Source organism: Marmota flaviventris, chromosome 6, assembly GCF_047511675.1.
Source record: "Marmota flaviventris isolate mMarFla1 chromosome 6, mMarFla1.hap1, whole genome shotgun sequence".
In the NCBI taxonomy this organism is placed as follows: domain Eukaryota; kingdom Metazoa; phylum Chordata; class Mammalia; order Rodentia; family Sciuridae; genus Marmota; species Marmota flaviventris.
Genome location: NC_092503.1, coordinates 141,811,201 through 141,833,150, shown reverse-complemented (window position 1 = coordinate 141,833,150; position 21,950 = coordinate 141,811,201). Strand labels below are relative to the sequence as shown.

The window sequence follows — 21,950 nt, the reverse complement described above, 5'->3', positions numbered from 1 at the left end:
CTGGAAGGCTTGTCAATAATCAGAACTCAGTGGCATATCTCCCTCTAGAGGAGCAAAAGTTATTGCAAGGACAGTGACAGGTATTCCTAGCCCCAAATTAAAACAGGACACAGTAAATTTTGCCTTATGAGATTATGATTCATATAAAAAGCAAACCTGACTTCTGTGGTAACTGGCACCTTAAACCTACTTAATTTATTCATTTTGGTACTAGATACTGATGCCAGGGACTTGCACATGCTGAGCAAGTGCTTTACCACTGAACTACACCCTAGCCCTTTTAAAATTTTTATTTTAGTGCCTTGCTAAATTGCTGAGGCTGGTCTTGAACTTGTGATCCTCCTGCCTCAGTCTCCCAAGTAGCTGGGATTATAGACATGTACCACCACACCCAGCCATTTTATTGATTGATTGATTGTGATGCTAGGGATTGAACCCAGGGCCTTGTGCATACAAGGCAAACACTCTACCAACTGAGCTACATCTCCAGCCCTTTATTTTACTTTTAATAAACAATCTCTTTTAAAAGATATAATCTGGCTGGGCATGGTGGTGCATACCATAAATCCCAGCTACTTGAGAGGAAGGCTGGGGCAGGAGGTTTGCCAGCCCGGGCAATTTAGAGAGACCCTGTCTCAACATGAAAAATAAAAAGGGTTGAGGACATAAAGAGCCCCTGGGTTCACTTAAAGTAGGGGAGGATGAGGTTGTAGATCAGTGGCAAACTGCTTGCCTAGCTCCTGGGTTCAATCCCCAGCCAGGCAGAGTGGCACATGCCTGTAATCCAAGAGGAGCCTCCTGTAATTCAGGAGGCTGAGGAAAGATAGATTATGAGTTCCAGACTTTTCTAGGAGACTTAGTGAGACACTCAAAAAAAAAAAAAAAGGGTAATAATAAAGGTCTTTTTTAAAGTATGAATCTTATATCTACTGATTGATTGTGGTAGTGGATTGACCCCAAGGCCTGTGCATGCTAGGCAAGTGCTCTACTACTGAGTTGTATTCCCCAGTTCTAAATAAGAGAATATTAAAGAAGACATTGGACCAATTCCTTCAATTTAGAGAGGAATAAAATGGCTTACCCAGGCTCCCAGCAGTTTACCAGCAACAGCTGAGAAGGACTTGGACAAGTTGCCCTCAGTAAGCCTGGACAATGTTTACATGCTGAAGTGGCCTGAGACAGCCAGCCAACATTACTGCCAAGAACTGGTATCACTTAAGGAAAAGCTGGGTTGGACTACTCTAAATACCTGCCACACCAACCCCCTGGGCATGGGCTACTGTTCTATACCCTGTTGAAGAAAAGGAGCATCACAGGTGTCACTGTAAGAGTTTGTCAGCTTTTAAGGTAAGCAGAGGTCTTGCTTAAACTCAGGAACATCTCTCGAAATCACACATTTTTAAAATTGTTACTCTAGCCAGTTGCAGTGGCACAAGCCCAAAGTCCCAGCTATTTGAGAGGCTAAATCCAAGAGATCACTTGAGCCCAGGAGTTCAAGACCCTGTCCCAAACAACCAAAGTCTAACATTGGTAAGAGCAAATTTTTTTTTAAAACTTTCTCATTTTCTCTTCATTGTGGTACTTCGGGATTGAATAATTCATTAGTAAGCTCATTTTTCTGATTGTTTGGATGATATTCAAATGGTTTTACAAAGTCAAAATGGAAATGATTGTTACTTCCAACTGTTGAAGATACATCAGTTTCATTGGCTTTGATTCCATCCATGCCAAGGGTTCTAATGCGCGGCAGGCTCGGTGACCCCACCAACTCAAGCTGGGCATCTGAAAACATGCACCACTGGTCATGGGGTAGGCTAAAGGATGCAAACCAACCCATATCACCTAGTTTTCATTTTGATGAACAGTGGTGCATTGAATTGACTCAAGACTCATGTTTATTCAGGAAACACACATGTATTATTCACTTAAATATCTCTGAGAGTTTATTATGTTTCAGGCACCAATCTGGGTGCTGGGATACAAATCAGGCCAAAGACAACAATCCCTGCCCTACGGAGCTTACATTCTGGTCAAAGGTTAGAAGCGGACGGAAGATATACAATATACATAAGTAAATTCAATGTTAAATTTCTGTTAGAGCTACAGAAAAGTAATGTAGTGAAAGTATAATAAGCCAAGTGGGGACAGGTGCAGTGAAGCACGCCTGTATTCCCAGTAGCCTGGAGGCTGAGGCAGGAGGATGGAGAATTCAAAGCCAGCTTTGGCAACTCAGTAAGACTCTGTCTCAAAGTATAAAAAAAGGGTTGGGGATGTGGCTTAATGGTAAAGCACGCCTGAGTTCAATTCCTGCTACCAAAAAATAAGTAAGTAAATGGGGGCCTTCTGGAAGTGAGCAGACTGCAATTTCAAATGGAATGGGTAGAATAAGTCTCACCAAGAAGGTAACATCGTATTTTAAAATGAGGATCAGATTTGGCATCTATCAGCATTTGTTCAACTTCATCCACTGTGTGATTTGAATTTTTGAACCCAAAGGGCATTATTAGTAAGCTTCTTGTCCCTGTGACAAAACGCTTGAGATAAAAAAACTTAAAAAGAGGCAATGTTAGGGCTGGGGTGCAGCTCACTGGTTGAGCGCCTGCCTACCTGCTTGGGTTAATCCTTAGTACTGGAGGCAAGGAAATGTTTACTTTGGTTCAGTTTCAGAGGTTCAGTCCAGGGTAGATTGGCTCTGTTATTTTGGGGTCTGTGGGGAGCACATGGCAAGGCCAAGTCACTCACCTTATGGTTGCCAGGAAGCAAAGAAACAGAGGAAGGAGCCAGGGTCCCAATATCCCCTTCAAGGACATGCCCTCAATGACCTGCTTCCTCCCATTATGCATTGCGCCAGCCCCACAGCTCCATCAGCTGGGGACCAAACCTTCAACACATGGCCTTTGGGAGACATTTAAGATACAAACCGTTAACACTGAGCTAGGCCAGCACCAGAAGGCATTACCATTCTGCTGACCTACCTTGCTAGCCCATGGGGTTAAATCTTGATACCAGAGCAAAAGAAGTTTAGTTAAAAAGTGAAATAACAAATACACAGACACTGTGTAATGTAGTACTACTTACAAAATCCCTGTTAAGTGCTCAATATGCTTTATCTCTTTAAAATTAATTTTTTCTTACAGGAACTCTTATACACAAAAATCATGAAAATAGTATAATGACTTCCCTACCTAGCTTTAGCAGTTAATGATCTACCAATTTTGTTATCTATCACCACTTTGTTTTAGAAAGAGGGATGAAGTATTTTAAAGTAATTCCAGATATTCACAATTAAAAAAAATAAGACAATTGAAAAAATCTAACTACAGTATCATGTATTATACAAAACAAACAATTCCCTACTGTCATAATACCTATTTCATTTTCAGCTTTCCTTCTTGTATTAAAAAACCATCCCAATTTTTCATAATTTGGCCAGGATCAAAATAAAGTTTATAGCATTTGGATACATGTGCCTTAGCCTTCTGCAGCTTTTAAAATAATAGTTCCTCTTTTGCTTTTGGTACTGGACATTGTACCCAGGGGCTCTTTATACTACCAAGCTACATCACCAGTCTCATTTTTAAAATTTTGAGACAAGGTTTTACTAAGTTGCTTAGGATCTCACTAAGTTGCTAAGGCTGGCCTTGAACTTGAGATCCTCATGCCTCAGTTTTCGGAGTTGCTGGGAATCACAGGCATGAGCCAACACACCGACCTTTCTTATGGTCTTTCCCTTATTCTGAATTTGGTTGACTGTATCCTCCTAGTAACATGTACCCTGTTCCTGTGTCCTATAAACCACTGATTACATCTAAGTACAGAGGTACCCCTATCTCCACAGTGGTTACAGCATCCTGAATGGCATTAGGATCTGAGAAATTGATACACCCAACCCCTCCTAAGAGGATCTGCAATTCAAGTTAAGTAAAAAACAGACTTCCTTTCCTATTCTTCTAATCCCTGAAACTACCCCACAGTCCTCTTCCAACTCATGGTCAGACACTAACAAAAAGCTTTTTATCCCTGCATTTTCTGATAGTTCCCTTTCCCCTGGCTCTCTAGCAAGTACCCTGAGTCATGTCCTCAGGGGCCACTCACTTCCCTTCTGCAATGCAGGCTTCCATGCTGCCCCTCCCCCGCCTACTTCCTCTGACTCCCAGGGTCTTTCAGTGACTCTCACATCATGCCTATGAGAACACAGATGCCCTTTCCAACCCCAGGCCAGGTGTCTGATTCTCTTGCCTTCAATGCGCTTATCTGTTATTCCACCTCAGTCACTTGTTCCTGACCATTCCCAGCAAGGGCGACCCTCTCTTTGTACAGCAACCTTAAACCCCTATTCTGACCTCCTGCTTCTCTGGCTTAACACTGGCAATCTTGCTTCTCCAGCTTAGCACTGTAGCAATCAGACTCCAACAATGTTTTGGCCCCAGAGGACCTGCCATCACTTTTCACTGCTGAATTATAGGGCTCCAAGATGACTCTGCAGAATGTGCACGGGCTGAAGGTTCATCTGAAGATAAAAGCTGATCAGTGTTTAAGCAGCACTAAAGACATGGAAACTCTATCTCAGAGAATTGGAAATAGCTCTGCTCATGTCAGAAGACCCCCTTGCCCTCCTGAAAAAAAAAGGGAAAAAAAAGGACTATGTGGCAGTGTGGCTAGTCTCACTTGCACAGGGCTGTCTCATGACCATGACCAACCAGCAACCAAAGCACAAAGATTTGAAGTGGCACAGAAAATTAAAGCAAGCTGGAAACCAAAGTCAATAAATCCACAAATGCAGTCCCGGGTTTCCAAATTCTAATCCAGGGCCTTCCACAATCCCACCAACTGGGATTAAAATCTCTGTAGGCACAGATTTAACAACAATCTCTTCCTTAGGAAACCAGCTTAAATGTCTGATATCCAACATTGTAGTTTCCCCTGGATCACTTCTAGAAGCCTTCATATTCAAGGAAATACAAACTCAAAAAGTACAAAAATTAAAAACTCCAGCCGAAATGTCATGAATATAATAACCCAATCAATTTGAGGGATAGAATAAGTGAAGTGCTCTGGTTTATGAGCCCCATAGGTGAAAACTTATCCCTTCTATGTGGCCACAAAAAGTCTTCACAGGTAGCTACACTCAAGTAGAACCTGCTCTTGTTGCTGATCCTTACAACTCTTCCATCGTCAACCTCAGAAATCAAAGCAAGTTCTTCTGTTCAAGATCTTTATTAATGTGCATAGACAACTGAAAATTAGAAAACCTGTCAAGGTTTTGAAAATGAAAAGGTTTTGCATCTCTTATTTCATCTCTTCATTTTCTGAGCCAAAAGTTTAATGAGATCACAACCATAAAATAGGATAGGCCAAGGAACAATCTCCCTAGTACAGAATTAAACAGAGTACTCATGGAAGGAGAGAAGTTCTCAAAGAACTCTTTGTACCACACTATAAAGTTTTCAACATCTTGAGTCCATCTTCATTAAGTCATAAAGCTGAAGAAAATTTGATGTGAGCCAAGAACCACAGAATCATGCTTGACCAGACTTCAGCAAAAAGCTGCTCTATTTCCTCCCCATCCCCCTTCACTCAAAGATCATACTCAGAGGACGCAACCTCCAGACTGAGCAAAGTTCTGTCCCCAAACTGCTTTATTGGTGGAAGACTGAGAATGACAGCAGCATAGGAAAGTGGTGTGACTTCATGCTTCAAAGAAATTAACCAGATTTCTCCTAGGAACTTTTAAAAACATCTGCATTATTTGGAGGAATGAGAAATTAGTAAAATATGATAGAAAAAATCAGATACATCTGCAATTGGCAAAATTATGTCCTTAACATTGCACCCAAAGACCCAAACCTCATCCTTCCAAATGGACAGTTACTGTATAGCCAACAATCCATTAACACCAAAACCCAATGGCCAAGCAATCAAAATTCAATAGTAATCAAAGTCAACAAGTAGGCTGTATCAGTAGTTTTGTTTGCCTACAAATTAGGTTCCTATACCCAAGCCTTCTGATGAGCATGAACAAGGGAAATTTATCTTCAGACAAGTTTGGCAACACTAGTATCACTGCTTATCACTCAGTCATAGTCTTCTGGCTCAGAACACAAATGGAAACAGCCATCGCAGTGACAGGTTATCAGAAAAATGGCTCTCAGGTTGGAACATCCCTGCGCTTCCAAATCTTGATGTTTTATAAGCCATTTCCTCCCAACAGCAATGTAAGACAATGAATTGCTCCCTCAATCCTATTAACTTTTGGTCAAGTGGAATTAATTCCACTGAGAAAGCACATTAGATTGAGCAAAAGGCAGCCTAAGAAATCACCCACTTGATGTGAACAACCATGTTGGAATCATAAGAACTGTAAGATCATGAAGATGAACTTCCCAAATGTATACAGGGTTGCTCACACTGTTCTTGGATTTTCTTGTTATGTTCACTGTGGACTATTTTAAAGGGACTACTTTTTTGTTTCACTGAAATTGTGTTTCATATTTTGAACTTTAAGGTCAGGGAGGGAGGATTATTTTGAATATAATAAAATTGGACTTCAATTTTAAGAGCTCCATTGATTCCCCTCAATAATCCACCATCAAACAAACAGGTACAGGTTTAAGGGAAACTAACTTTTATATAGAAAGTTTCTGAAAGCAATGTTTAAAATAGCCCTTTTTAATTTAAACATGAAGTATGGAAAAATAAATTTTTTGAACCTGATAATTTCAATATTTGCACAGTGTTGAGATATAAGATTTTTTCTTTCTCTCTCCTATCCCAAGCTTGCTCCACCTGCATTTCTTCCCATGAATTAAGTAGCAACTACAATTAGCTCAGTGGCTTCTTAGGTCATAAACCCCAAAGTCACCCTTCACTCTTTCTCTCCTACTCCTCAACTATTCCCTTAGCATATCCAACTCCTTCTCTCCATATCCACTGCTACCATCCTAGACCAAGCCATCAGCATCTCTTACCTGGGTTACCACAACAAACATACCCAACCACCTCCCACCCTTGCTTCCTGATCTGGCTTCAAGAGGCCAAAGTGATCCTTTTAAGACAGAAGTCAGATCATACCATTCCTCTGCTCAAAACTCTTCTATAGCCTTACACTACCTGAACTCATCTACTACTTTCTCCCTGTATCTTCACTTTGTCTGGAATGTTTTTCTCTCCTGACATGCACCTGATTCAGATTCTTTTAAGTACTTGTTCAAATATCACCTCTCAATAATATGGCCTAAGAAATCACCCGTCCCCACTTCTGTTAGTGCTAGGAATAAAACTCAAGGACTCACACATACTAGGCGAGCTCTACCTCTGAGCTACACACCCCAGCCCCAAAGTCACCCCCCTCCCTTTCCATGTGGTACTAGACAATGAATCCAGGGGCACTTTACCATTGGGCTATATCCCCAGCCCTTTTTATTTTGAAACAGGGTTACTATGTTGTCAAGGCTGGCTTTGAACTTGTGATCCTCCTTCCTCAGTCTCCCAAACTTCTGGGATTACAGGTATGCACCACCACGCATGACCCAAGAAACCTATTTTGAATTGCAAACCCTCACACCTCCACAGGCTTTCTCTCTCCTATCCAAGAACAGAGTTGCAGTGAATGATTACATCAGTGGTCAACTGAATTTTCTTATGAGCAAAGCTCCCTTTTATATAAACCATGGCCTTATAACCAAATGATTTCAGATGTTTTTGGCAAGTATAAAGAAAGCAAAAATGATTTTCCCAAGTTTGTCTAAAGTGTCTTTATACTGACATAAAGGTCATGGAATATTTAAATATTTTATGATACTTCTAAAAACAGATTTGCAAGAGAAAAAAATATAAAAATAAAAATGTACCAAGTTCTTCATTAAAATAGTAGCTTAGACAAATCCTCTGTCAATACCAGACAGTGTCAGTGACTGGATCTGGACATGAGAACTTAGGGCTTTTTACATAATTACAGGAAAAACATTCGAATCAGTCTTCACAAATGGTGCCATAATAACTGCTCGGTTAAAATCAAGAAGCCATCTTCCAGCTGCAGCTCCGAGTTCAGGTGAGAAAGCAGCTGAAGGAAAATGACTACACGATAGAGCTCTCACTCTATTTGCCTTTTTTGGTTTTGGCTGTCTTCTCCTTTCTTTTTTTCACATGTTTAGGGATTTTGTTTTTCCTTTTCTCTCTCTGGGCTTCCTTTACCATCTTTTTTCTTTCCTGTAACAAACAAACAAAAATAAACTTCATTCTTTTGGAGTATGCATATTATTATTACAACTAAATGAAAACTCATGTGAAAGGATAAAAGTGAGTATAGCTTAAAAAATGAAAATGATTATAGGTTGGTGGTGGAACTTTGGGTAAAAATTGTCTTTGAGCTTTAATAGAAATTTAAGACAACCTAACAAATATCTCTGTGGATGTTACTAAAAGTTTACAAGGACTTTTCTTTTCAAGCTCCATATTTTAATGGAAATAAACGCTGGAAAGAGATATGTCTTCTTTCTATGCAAGGAGCTCCTAATAGCATCCTGGTCTCTCTAACCCTCAAAAGCAAAGTTCACACTTAGCTATTGAAAAGTATCATTAGAGTTACTATCAATATTTTCAGTCATCATAATCTAGCTATATCCTTAACAAAGAGAAATAAGAGCAGCTGTGCTAACACACTGAAGAAAAGGGGAATTAAAGTTCTTGGCCAACCTTCTTATCAATGTCGGGGTCAGTGGGGTGCTTTTTGCAGTGAGCACGGTCTCCCTCCTCTTCAGAGTCTGCGTCAGAGCATTCAGAGCTTCCAGCATCTTCTGAATCAGAACAAGTCTTCTCTTTAACTTTATTTTCTAGGAGTGCCGGAACCTTGAAATTAATATAGATTGATGTAATTCAAAGCCAATTAACATGCTAATACCAGAATTATTTATTTATTATTATTATTATTAAATATGCTAATGTTAGAATTTGGATTTCAGCTTTGCAAATAGATTATAAAAAATAATATCTTGTACTAAAACATCAAAATCACAGAATCAACATGAAGGAGAAAGAAGAGAAGAAGACATTCCAGTTGGGCTCAAGAAAAGACCCAAGTGAAAGCAGTACGGCTTTACTGGATGACCTAGATCAACAGCAGAACTGTGCTGCTTCCAGCAAATCAACGTAACAATATAATTTGACCAACATACCTCCCCAGCACTGAGCTGAGATCTGGAAGGATGTGGAACAGGGGTCAAAAATAAAGATTTATTTGGATAACTTCAGTTTCTTTTCTATGAAACACATTTCTAACAATAAATTAAAAAATATGAATGACATTTTAAACTGAGAGAAAATTTCATTTTCCTTGAAATTTAGCACATTTATTTATTTTCAGTTTTCTTTTTTTTTTTTTTTTTTTGAGATTTTGAGACAATCTTCTTTGTCTAGACTGGTCCCCCAACTCCTGGGTTCAAGTAGAGACTGCCTCAGCCTCCCAAGTAGCTAGGAAATAAGGTATGTGACACCATGTCAAGCTTAGCAGATTTTTAAAGCAGCAGGGAGCAGGGGAGTTTCCCCCCACAATTTTTTATTGGTGCATTATAGTTGCACATAAAGATGGGACCTGCTGTTACATATTCATTCATACATACAATGTAACAATATAATTTGACCAACATACCTCCTCAGCACTTCCCTATTCCCTCACCATCTCCCACTCCGTGGTCCCTTTTCCTCTCCTGATCTCCCCTTGATTTTCAGGAGATCCACTCCCATTTTTCTTTTCCTTTTTCCTTTCTAGCCTCTTCAACCCTTGACCTTCTGAGTTTGACTTATTGTATTTAATATGATATCTAGTTCCATCCATTTTCCTGCAAATGACATAATTTCATTTCTTTATGGATGAATAAAACTCCATTGTGTACATATACCACATTTTCTTTTGGCTATTGTGAATTGTGCTCTTATAAACTTGGGTATGCATGTATCACTGTAGTAGGATGGTATCACTGTAGTAGGATGACTTTAATTCTTTAGGATAAATACTAAGTGGTATAGCTGGGTCATAAGCCAAGTCTTTTGAGAAACCTCTGACTGATTTCCATAGTGGATGTACTAATTTACAATTCCACCAACTGTGTAAAAGTGTTCCTTTTCCTCCATATCCTCTTCAACATTTATTGTTATTTGTATTCTTGATGACTGTCATTCAGTCTGATGAGATGAAGTCTTGGTCTAGTTTTGATTCGCATTTCCTAATTGACAATAATACTGAAAATTTTTTCATATATTTATTAGCCATCTGTATTTCTTCTTTTGAGAAGCATGTGTTTAATTCATTTGGCCATTTATTAATTGGGTTATTTGTTCTTTTGGTGTGAAGTTTTTGAGTTCTTTATATATTCTAGATACTAATCTAGTCAGAACAGTAGCTGGCAAAGATTTTCTCCCATTCTACAGCTTTTCTCTTTACATTCCTAATTGTTTTCTTTGCTGTACACAAGCTTTTTACTCTGATGCCATCTCATATATTAACTATTGTGGCATTATTTCCTGAGCTTTAGGGGTCCTATTAAGTAACTGTCTGTGCCTATATGTTGGAGTGTTGACCCTACATTTTTTTTCTAGGAGTTGAATAGTTTCTGGTTTAATTCTAAGGTCTTTGATCCATTTTAAGTGGTTTTTGCACAGAGTGAAATTTCATTCTTCTACATATGGATAACCAGTTGTCCCACCACCACTTGTTAAAAAGGCTGTCTTTATTCCAATGTTTGTCTGTGTCTTCTATACCACTGTTCTATGAGTCAGTTTTTTTGCCAATACCATTCAGTTTTTGTTACTCTAGCTCTGTAGTGTAACTAGAAGCCAGACATTGTGACCCCTCCAGCACTGCTTTTTTGGCTTAGAACTGCTTTGGCTAGGGCGGGGGTTGTGGCTCAGTGGGAGAGTGCTTGCCTACCATGTGTGAGGCACTGGGTTGGATCCCTGGCACCACATAAAAATAAATAAATAAAATAAGGGTATTGTGTCCATTTACAACTAAAAATAATATTTAAAAAAAAAAGAATTGCTTTGGCTATTCTGGGTCTTTTATTCTTCCAAATAAATTTTAAGACTGTTTTTCCCTACTTCTATGAAGAATGATATTGGTATTTTGATGGGGCTTGCATTGAATCTGTATACTGCTTTTGTTTTTTTTAACAGTATTAACTCTGCCTACTCATGAACATGGGAGGTCCTTCCATCTTCTGAGGTCCTGAATTTCCTCCTTCAATGTTCTATAGTTTTCATTGTAGAGGACTTTCACCTCCTTGCCTAAATTTATCCCCCCCCCCTTTTCTTTTTGAGGCTATTGTGAATGGATTTTTTTCCTGATTTCTTTCTCAACAGATTTGTTTTAATAAGAAATCTATTGATTTTTATATGTTGATTTTCTAACCTCCTACTTTGCCAAATTTGTTTATTAACTACATCAAAATTTTCTGAATCTTCTAGGTATAGAATAACATATTATCTGCCAACAGTGATAATTTGACTTCATCCTTTCCTATCTTTATTACTTTTATGTTCTTCTTTTGCCTAATTGCTCTGGCTAGAATTTCCAGCACCATATTAAATAGAACTGGTAAGAGTAGACATCCTTGTATTGTAGCAGATTTTAAAGAAAATGTTTTCAGTTTTTTCCTACTTACTATGAGGCTGGCCTTTGAGTTTTTCCATATATAGCCTTTATGATGTTTAGGTAGGTTCTATCCCTGATTTTTTCAATGTTTTTATCATGAATGGATGCTGAATTTTGTCAAAGGCCTCTGCATCTATTGAGATAACTAAGAATTAGTTATGTGATGAATTACGTTTATTGATTTGTGTATATTAAACCATCCTTCTATCTCTAGAGTAAAACCAACTTGGTCATGGTGTACAATCTTTTTAATATGCTGTTGAATGAGATTTGGTAATATCTGATTAAGTTATCGGTCTATAGATTTTTTTTTCCTTGATGTATCTTTATATGGTTTTGGTATGAGTGTGATAGTGCCTTCATAAAATGAATTTGAAAGTGTTCCATTCCCTAATGTTTCACGGAATAATTTGAGGCATACTGGCATTAATTCTTCTTTAAAGGTTTGGTAGAATTCAGCTGAGAATCCATCTGGTTCTGGGATTTTCTTTGTTGGAAGGTTTTTAATTACTGCTCCTATCTCATTACAAATTACTGGGTTGTTCAGGTTTTCTATGTCCTCTCGATTCAGTTTTAGCAGACTGTATTTATCTGGAAATGTATCATTTCTTCTAGATTTTCCAATTAATTAGAGTATGAGTTTTCAAAAATAGTACCTAATGATCTGCTGGATTTCTGTGATGTCTGTGGTTATTTCTCCTTTATCAACTCTAATTTTATTATTTTGGTTTTTTTTCTCTTTCTCTAATAGGGAGCAATTTTTAAGAGTGAGGTTTTTTGCCAAGTATCCTGACACAATCCCAGCAACTTGGAGGCTGGGGCAGGAGAATTCAAAATTCAAGGCCAGCTTCAGCAATTTAGCGAGGTCCTAAGCAACTTAGTGAGATCCTATCTCAAAAATTAAAACAAATAATAAGGGCTGGGGATGTAGCTCAGTGGTAGAGTATCCTGGGCTTAATCCCATTACCACCCGCTCCCAAAAGAGCAAGGTTTCCTTTATCAAAAGGTAATCATACAAAAAGATGTTTTAGCAAGTTTTATCAAGCAAAATCTTCATGCTTTGGAATTTAAAATACAACTTTCCCATAGTATCTGGTACATTTATCTCGGAAACAGAAAATACTGGAATTCCTCCAATTCAATTCTTCTCACAGGACAATCAATTTTCAAAAAGTGCACTATGATCCTTCCACTGAAGTCTTTATGTAAGGAAATGGGGGGCGGAGGGGACAGAGTCAAGACCAGTCTGAGCAACTCAATGAGACCCTGTCTAAAAATAAAAACACCAAAAGGCCTCAGAATGCAGCTCAGTGCTTAAGCGCCCATGGGCTCAATCCCCAATATTAGAAAACAAACAAATCCCTGCCTTTATTACTCTCTAAATTAGTATTACTTAATCCCTACCCTTCGAAAATGCAAAATAAAAAGAGCACTACAGGAATCCAGCATAATAAGCCTGCTGAACTCATGAGACTGCTCTTCAGCAAATTACATACACTTTCCACAGTTTTTTAAGTTACTGTAAAAAATATCCAGAAGCATTTGGCTATCATTAATAACCTCACAAATGAAGAACAGGATACAAAAAAAAGATAAATGCTTCTCCTAGAACAATAAAACAATTTAAGGAGAGAATGAAAATATTAAAAATATCCAAATTTTAGTATTACGGTTATAAATATCACAAAAAAAATCATTTCTGAAAATGTCTACAGACGAAAATTATTTCATTAAATAGGCCATTTTAAAAGTTTTTATATTACTTTAAGTTTTATATCCTTTAAAAGATTTTTCACAAAAACAAACAGTAACATATGTTCTCCATACCTTCTGAACTCCTGACAAATCTTTCTTCAATCCAGTGACAGTTTGATATAGAATCTTACAACCAAAAGGAATAAAAAAAAGGAATCAACATAAAACTAGACAGTGATATATATATATATACACACACACACACATATTGCCCTACTAAACACCATGGACTAAATGGTATCTTTTGTGATAATAAAAAAGTACTTAAAATTTACCTCATAGCAACACAGAAAGTTTATTACATGAGTAACATGGGTAATATTCTTATCCACCAGGTATCTCAAGCCCAGAGGTCAAATCCAACCAGTTATCTGGTAGTTGTGAGAGATAAATATTTGCAATCAACCTGACAACAGCAAATACTAACTTTGATTTGAACCCCATTAAGTGAAATGTTATCTTTTCCCCTCAATTCCATTCTTCTTTCATTAGTAGATCTATAGTAAAAAAAAAGCTGGATTTAATTCTTATTAAAGTGTTTTTAATATCACAAATAAAAATCCGGGGACCATTTATTTTCCCTTGTTATAAAAAGACCTACATATATTTTGCTTCTTAGCTGGCAAAACTTAAAATATTTACTATTTTGATTCTTTAGTAAAAAAATTTTTCTAAAATATGTTAAGGAAATATATATGTTAATGATCTAATAAACTTTCATAGCCTAGACTTCTATATGATTCTTTTTTTTCTAATTATAATCTGTTGGACTCATTCAAAAGTGTCACTCCCTTTCAAATTATCAATCAAATTCCCTTTATATCCAATATGTAGAGAAGACATGTTCAAAAACATTCAAGATTAGAGGAACTCAATCTGTTTGGGATAGTCCCCTTCTTCTTTAGACCTGCTTTAGACCTACTTGCTATATACAAACCACACTGCTCACATTGTCCTGTTGAGCGTTCATGGCCATGTCCTCTTCCTTCAGCTTCATCATTATATCCATATCCCTCTCATAATTTTTTACTTCATTCAAGGTTCTAGGAATATATGCTCGCTTGAACACCTAAGAGAGGAGATAAGCAAAATAGAAACTATTATTCATATACTTTTCACATTCACTCAGCATCCTTATCACCATCAAGTCATGGAGGAATCTATTCTCAGACATGCTGTCTAAAAACACTGGTGTTGGGCTGGGGATGTGGCTCAAGCGGTAGAGCACTCGCCTGGCATGCGTGCGGCCTGGGTTCGATCTTCAGCACCACATACAAAGATGTTGTGTCTGTCAAAAACTAAAAAAATAAATATTAAAATTCTCTCTCTCTCTTTAAAAAAAACCACCGGTGTTGCATCTGCCATGTGATGTGCCAAAATTTGTTACTAATGAAAAAACACTACAGTTTGCATATGATTTATCTTAAGGAAGAATTATAGCTGATTCAAGGTTATCCTTCAAATAACATTTCTCTTGTTGCATCCCAAACAGCTCTTCTGAGTAGGAAGGAAAGGGATGAACTACAGTTAGAAGCACTACCTGGCTGTGCCTTACAAAGGAACATGTTCTTACATGGAAGATCACCTACCCAGCTTCTACAGTGAAAACAGGTTTAGAACTGCTGAAGAGAGGGTACCTCATATTCAACTATCACATTAAGACCCGCAAGAATTAGGCCTCAGGATGTGACACAAGTGGGAATTCCTTTAGCCAATGCTCCAGCCTCATTCACCACCAAAGATGTCATGAAGGGGCCTCATGAAAGCAATAAATATAGAGAAGTCTTCAGCTCAAGGTTCAACAACTCCTGAAAGTCCACACTTGATAAAGGCCTTAGACCTATACGGAATGCCCTCTTTTTCAGAGAGGCTTTGTGAAGGAACCATCTGCCTACAGTTAAACATCATACTTCCTAATACCCACTGGCGAGATGGTGAGATGCCATGTGTTCAGACATGGGTGAGGCTTTACAGGAGCTGCCATGCACACTCAAGACTGACTGGGGTCTGGTTTCTCTGGTAGAAGAGATCTTCCTCTACCACCATGCACAATGCTTACTCCCTGGAGGAAGTCAAATAATCTGGCCTTTCAAAGAGAATTCTTTTCCTTTTCTGACTAATTAAAGCATTCATATAACCTACTCTGCAGTCTGCTGGAGGCTTCCAGGAATGACTTACTTTCTTCATGGAGAAGTTGTCTCATCAGTCTCACATGACAGCTGGGTTAATTTTTCCAGCCTTCTGAACACCAACTGGTAACTGCCTGCCTCGCATTGTTCTTGATTGTGTGCTAATACATACCTTATTGTTAAAGCTACCTTTAATCTTCAGGTTTAGCTTACTATGTGGGGAGGCCAGAAAACACTGCACTATTTATCTGAAAGGATGGATAGCTTTCATGGGTGTACCAACTTTGTGTGCCTCTTCAAGGACAGTAAAATGAGTTCTCATTTCAATTCTGATCTGATTTTTATTGCTGTCCAAGACAACACGAAAAACAATGCAGGGATTTTGCCTTGATTTGTGGCTTGGATACTCACACTTTTCTATGAGACTTTAAGTCATCCTGAGGAGAGGCCAGCTGTTAGGACAAGTTTCTATGATTGGGTGAATGGAATTAAAATCTGCTCTATTGTTCCCAGAGGATGTCACTTTATAATACCCAGCATGCAGAGTAGAAAATGTTCACAGGGCTTTACAAAAAGCCATGTGCCCTGACACCAATCATGACTGGAGCCAGCAGTGAACCATAATTGGTTTAGAAATCAGAAATACTGTACTGTAGTTTTAATTGCATGTTTCTGATATCTCATAATATTGGGCATGTATTGTTTTGTTTGCCACCTATGTATCCTCTTTGAAAAAACATTTGCTTTTTTTTTGTGGGGGGGAGCCTATTTTTAATGGGTGTTGGTGAAGTGATTTTCATTAACAAATAGAGAAGTATAACAAAAGAAAAAATATCCTGACTTCCTAGACTAAAATAATATTTATCATAAATATTTAAAATTTATAGTATTTATGAAATTAATATTTAAGTCACTTAAAAATTTATATTTGCAAACTAAAAACAGACTTTTACTTCAAAAAGTTTTCTCCACCTAAGACAACGAGCTAATAACATAGGTTGTCAAGTGGAACAATATAATGTAATATAAATTATAAGACTCAGTTCAGCTGAATTATGTGCCATGTATCTATTAAAACCATGTTCATTCCTGGGTTCAATACCCAGAACAACAACAAAAGAGTGGACACTAAAATCAAGTTCATGATTGGCCAGGCTTTAATCTCAGAGAGTTGAGAGGATGAGGCAGGAGGATCACAAGTCCAAGTTGTGATCACAAGTCCTCAATTTAGTGAGAATCTGTCTCAAAATGAATAAAAAAATCAAAAAGACTGGGGATATAGCTCAATGGTAGAGCACCCCTGTGTTTAATTTCCTATTGCCACAAAAAGTAAAAAGAAAAATCAAGTTGATTAAAAAACAAAACAAAATACATGCCTCCTACAAAAACAAACAAACAAACAAACAAAAAACCCTCAAAATACAAGAATTTCCTAATGCTATTAACATATAATAAGTCCTACCTCTTCATCCACATGATCTTGGTTAGACCTTTCTTCCTTGGTCCTTTGAGATGCTACTTCCATGGCCTTTGAAAGAAAACAAAAATAATTTTTCTTTACGTTCAACCTAGAGACAATGCATCCATTTCTATGGAGGATTTGTTTTGGTGTTTGGTGGTGTTGAAGATTAAACTCAGGGGTGCTCAGAGTTGGGAGCCACATTCCCAGCTCTTCTTAAAAAGTTTTTAGAGCTAGGGTCTCAATAAATTACCAAGGCTGCCTTCAAACTTGTCATCCTTCTGCTTTAGCCTCTCAAGTCACTGGCATTACAGCTGTGCACTACCAAGTTTGGCTATTTCTGATTTAGTAAAAACTTGTTCTGATCTTTATAGGTGTTACCTGTCCACAGTTATCAAAGTGCTTAGTGACCTAATGGTGCAGGCTCTCTCTCTACCACAGACACTAAAAAAGTTGTCATCAACCCTCAAAGAAACAGAATATACTCTCCTAGCTTTAGAGAATCCCTAAATCCTCTTCTTCAAAAGTAATACTAATGGGGGGTGGGGTTGTAGCTTGGGTGTAGTGTACTTGTTTAGCATGCATGAAGCCTCAGGCTACATCCCCAGCACTGCAAAAAAACAAAAGCAAAAGGACTACTACTTGTAATAATTTTTGAGTAGCAAAAATATTTACTACAGGAAAACTGAAACCTAAAGAATGAAAGAACCAGCTGGGTATGGTGGCAGGCTACTCAGGAGGCAAGGCAGGAGAGTATCTTGAGTCCAGTAGCAAGGCCAGAATGGGTAACACAGCCACCCCCACCAAAAAAGAAAAGAAAAGAAAAAAAAAAGGAATCATTCCTTAGTTCTGGAGAAGTCTGTCATACAAGAAAGCTGCAATATGGCTAAACATGATGCTGTAGTATAGCCACCAAAGAAAGCTCTTTGAGCAAACAACTGCTGAAACTAAGGTGATAAAGATGCTATAAGGTTCTTGGCTTATAAAACTAAAGATCTATTCTCAGATTCTCACCATGGCAGTATGATTTTCTTTTCTTTTCTTTTTTTTTTAAGTACAGACACTAAAATCAGTATTGAATTAAAGAATTTAAGAATAAAAATGTGATAAGTTATTTATTCAATTAACATATGTGGTCACCTACTGTGTGTCATGTACCCATCTGGTGCTGGAAATACACAAATAAAACTCCTGTACCTTAAGAGTTTATAATCTAGTAGAGGGTGAAAGAATTAAAAAGAAAAAAATTAGTATAGGAAGAAGTAAAGCAGTGACTACTTCTATTACAGTCACATAATATGAAAATATACCTATGAAAACAATGATTTCTACTGAATTTCTGCACCAGAAAGCATCCTGAACTAGGCAGAACAAGGTGAGCAAAGGGAACAATGAGAAGGCACCCTGGGGAAGAGGAGGATGTGAGAAAGTAGGATCAAACCTGAAAGCCTGTGTAGGGATATATGTGCCATGTATTCAAAATCCTGTGATTCAACGTAACAAATATAAAAACCAACTGGATCACATCAAAATTAAAAACTCCTGTGTATCGAAGGATGCAATTAAGTGAAAAGGCAACCCATGGAATGGGAAAAATATCTGCAAAAACCAGAATGTAAAACACCACCTTTACAACTCACCAGCAAAAAGTGGGCAAAGAACTTGAATAGACATTTTTCCAAAGAAGATAAACAAATGGGCAACAAACATATGAAAAGATGTGCAACATCACTAATCATTAGGGAAATGTAATCCAAAACAATCCTGAGATGCCATTTCACATCCATTTGGATAGCTACTACCAAAAAAGTAAAAAAATAATAAATGTTGGTGAGGATGTAGAGAAACTGGGACCTGTACACTCTTGGTGGAAAGGCAAAACAAGTACCGTTGCTACAGTAAAAAAGTATGGTTGTTCCCTGAAAACTTAAAAATAAAATTATCATAAAATCTAGAAATTCTACTTGTGGCTATGCGTACACAAGAATAAAAAGCACAGTCTTTTGTGTGTGTGTCTTCCAGTGACTGAACTCAGGGGCACTTGACCACTGAGCCACATCCCCAGCCCTACTTTGTATTTTATTTAGAAACAGGGTCTCACTGAGTTGCTTAGTGCCTTGCTTTTGCTGAGGCTAGCTTTGAACTCACAATCCTCCTGCTTCAGCCTTCTCAGCCCCTGGCATTACAGGCGTGAGTCACCAGACCTGGGAAAAAGCAGGGTCTTGAAGACATATTTGTATACTCATGTTCACAGCAGCAATATTCACAAATAGTCAAAAGGTGGAAGCAACTCAAGACAGATGAATAGATATACAAAAGTTGATGTACCTTCACAGGGAAAGAAATCCTGTCATATGCTACAACATGGATGAATCTGAAGGACACTATGCTAAGTTAAATAAACTAGTCACAGGAAGACAAGCATCTTATGATTTTACAAAAGCAGCCCAAAGTCACAAGACAAGAAGCAGAATGGTGGCTGCTAGAAGCAGGAGAATTGTTTGTGGATAAAAAAGTTCTGAAGATGGATGGCAACATCTGCACAATGATATATATGTATGCAGTTAATGCCACTGAAATCTACACTTAAAAGTGGCTAAAATAGTAAACTTTATGTGTACCTTATTACAATTTTAAATAATTCTAAGATTCAGAAAGGTCTTTCAGAAATAATGGAAAAGTATCAATGACAAAAAACCTAACAGGTTTCTTACTAACTACTCAAGAAGGCTGATAATCTATGTAATCCTGTCAGACAATTAGAGTCAAGAAACTTGAATTTACCATTGGGTGTTTTGCTATGTTTTTAATTCCCAATCTGGGTAGTCAGGAGGCCGTCAAAATGAATAAATTATACTTAGTAATCCAAGTTCCTCAGAAGTGTCATACAAATGTAAATTACTACTGCTATTTTCAACTTTTCCCCCTTCTCACCCCAGTTTACCTTTGAGAGATAATCATCCATATTCTCAGGTGTAATGGAAGGGTCTGTGATAAATTCAAAGAGCTCCCGCACAGTCATGATAGCAACGGCATGCTTCAAAAAGAAATCTGTTGGAAGGAAAAATGTTAATGATAGACATATAAGGGAAGTTATCAAACCCAACTACTGTATAGAGAAACAAGGATAAAAAAAATCTACTGTCTCTCAGCAAATGGTTTACATATCACTGCAATGAACAAGATTTTATGCCACCAGTTCAAGTACAAAACATACACACACACACACACACACACACACAAATTACCCTTTCTACTCACCATTGACATTGGCACAGTCTTTCCTCAAGAACTCCAAGGCATGTGGGTGGTCATGCTCCACAGACTGAGAAACATCAATGATGTACACATCTCCACCATGGTACCTTGTGGGCCAGAGATACAGCAGCTCTGGGGTACTACTACTTAACTATTTTCTGTTTTAATAATTCTGTTCTTGGGGCTGGGGCTGGGGCTCAGTGGTAGAGCACGTGCCTGTTATGTGTGAGGCACTGGGTTCAATTCTCAGCACCACGTATTAAAAAATAAAGATCTATCAGCAACTAAAAAATATTTTTAAAAAATTCTATTCTTAAGAGTAAGGGAAATCATTCATAAAATAATCAAGATAGATAAGAAGGGGCTTGAGTAACGAGAGAGAAAAACAGAAAATTTCCAAAGCCCATTAACTCTAAAATGATCTGGTTCTGTGACTAAGGCCACTGAAGGCAGGACAACATGGTAACTGTTACCACGTGAAAGCCAACTTTACAACTTTATAATTCAGTATGACTTCTGGGATTGGGCTTTGTCTATTGTTTCAAAGAACATGAAATGACTTTGGCGGGGGGGGGGGGTTGTCCTAAGAGACAAAACATACTCACAGCATGTTAAATTCACTGAGATCTGCATGGACAAGTCTGGCATCCTGATACATTCTTCTCATGTATTGAATAACCTGCAGATACAACTCCCGAGCCTTAGATTCTGATAACTGGACATTTTTCAAGAGTGGTGCAGGCCTCAGATAAAAATAAAATGAACAAAGATAAATGACCAAGACTAAGATATCCTGCTTCACATTACACTGATACTTCTCTACAACTCATCATGTGAATTGTACATGGGACAGTTAGTCTCACTACAAATATTCCACTCCAAAGATATTTTTCCCATGCACTGAATAAAACATCCCTCAAAAACAAGTTAACTTTGTTCTTCTGAAGCATCTTCAGACTTCAAAAGGTAAGCTGGTAACACATATGCCTAACACAGTGAAAAGGATTCAGGAAAGAACTATTCAAATGGAAAATATTCATATTCTGTATAATTTAAAGCATTTTAAAAAATACAGTTCTGGGTATAAAATTCTAAGGCCTTCTGTATACTTACATATCGTCTTTACCAATGAAACCCATGACAAGAACATGACTTCTTAGCATTATTGGTTCTGGACATGGTATCTCTGCTGTGTTTAACCTGTGACATTGTAACAAGAAAAATGTAAACTGAAATACTGAAAAGGCATCTAAACAAACTACAACAGCTATAGTCTACAATATCAATACTGCTGCTGGGAAATAACATCCAGACCTCAGAACTGTATTTCATAAACAGCAATGATTTTAAGTAGCACCATTATGTACCACCAAGAACAACAAAACTCTGACAACTAAACGATTATATCCTATAGACTTAGAATTGATGAAATATATTAGAAAAATCTATATTTGTCTTTTTAATTGATCAGCCTAAAAATGTTTAATACAGGGCTGGGGTTGTGGCTCAGTGAGAGAGTACTAGCCTAGCACAGGTGAGACACTGGGTTCAAATCTCAGCACATTTTAAAAAAAATGAAATAAAGACATTGTGTCCACCTACAACTAAAAATTAAATGTTTAAAAATGTTTAATATAAATCATTAGATTCTCACCTAAGAGCTAGTTGAACACAAGAAGATTACAGGACTTTCAAAAACAAA

General features: G+C 37.7%; 1 protein-coding gene and 1 non-coding gene across 2 annotated transcripts in view; both read right to left on the bottom strand.

Moving 5' to 3' along the window:
* Positions 1–415: 415 nt before the first annotated feature.
* Positions 416–489, bottom strand: Trnat-ugu (transfer RNA threonine (anticodon UGU)). Its single transcript has one exon. It is a non-coding gene; the product is annotated as a tRNA-Thr (tRNA).
* Positions 490–1,917: 1,428 nt separating this feature from the next.
* Positions 1,918–21,950, bottom strand: part of Riok1 (RIO kinase 1) — a 35,189-nt gene continuing 15,156 nt past the window's right edge. Inside the window, exons 9-17 of the mRNA XM_027948177.2 lie at positions 21,362–21,448; positions 20,854–20,991; positions 20,252–20,355; positions 19,935–20,041; positions 16,994–17,059; positions 14,352–14,471; positions 13,475–13,528; positions 8,695–8,847; positions 1,918–8,208 (exon numbers count right to left, since the gene is read on the bottom strand). Of these exons, the coding sequence (XP_027803978.2) occupies positions 8,098–8,208; positions 8,695–8,847; positions 13,475–13,528; positions 14,352–14,471; positions 16,994–17,059; positions 19,935–20,041; positions 20,252–20,355; positions 20,854–20,991; positions 21,362–21,448 (940 nt within the window). The 3' untranslated portion in view covers positions 1,918–8,097. The remainder of the gene's footprint in view (positions 8,209–8,694; positions 8,848–13,474; positions 13,529–14,351; positions 14,472–16,993; positions 17,060–19,934; positions 20,042–20,251; positions 20,356–20,853; positions 20,992–21,361; positions 21,449–21,950) is intronic.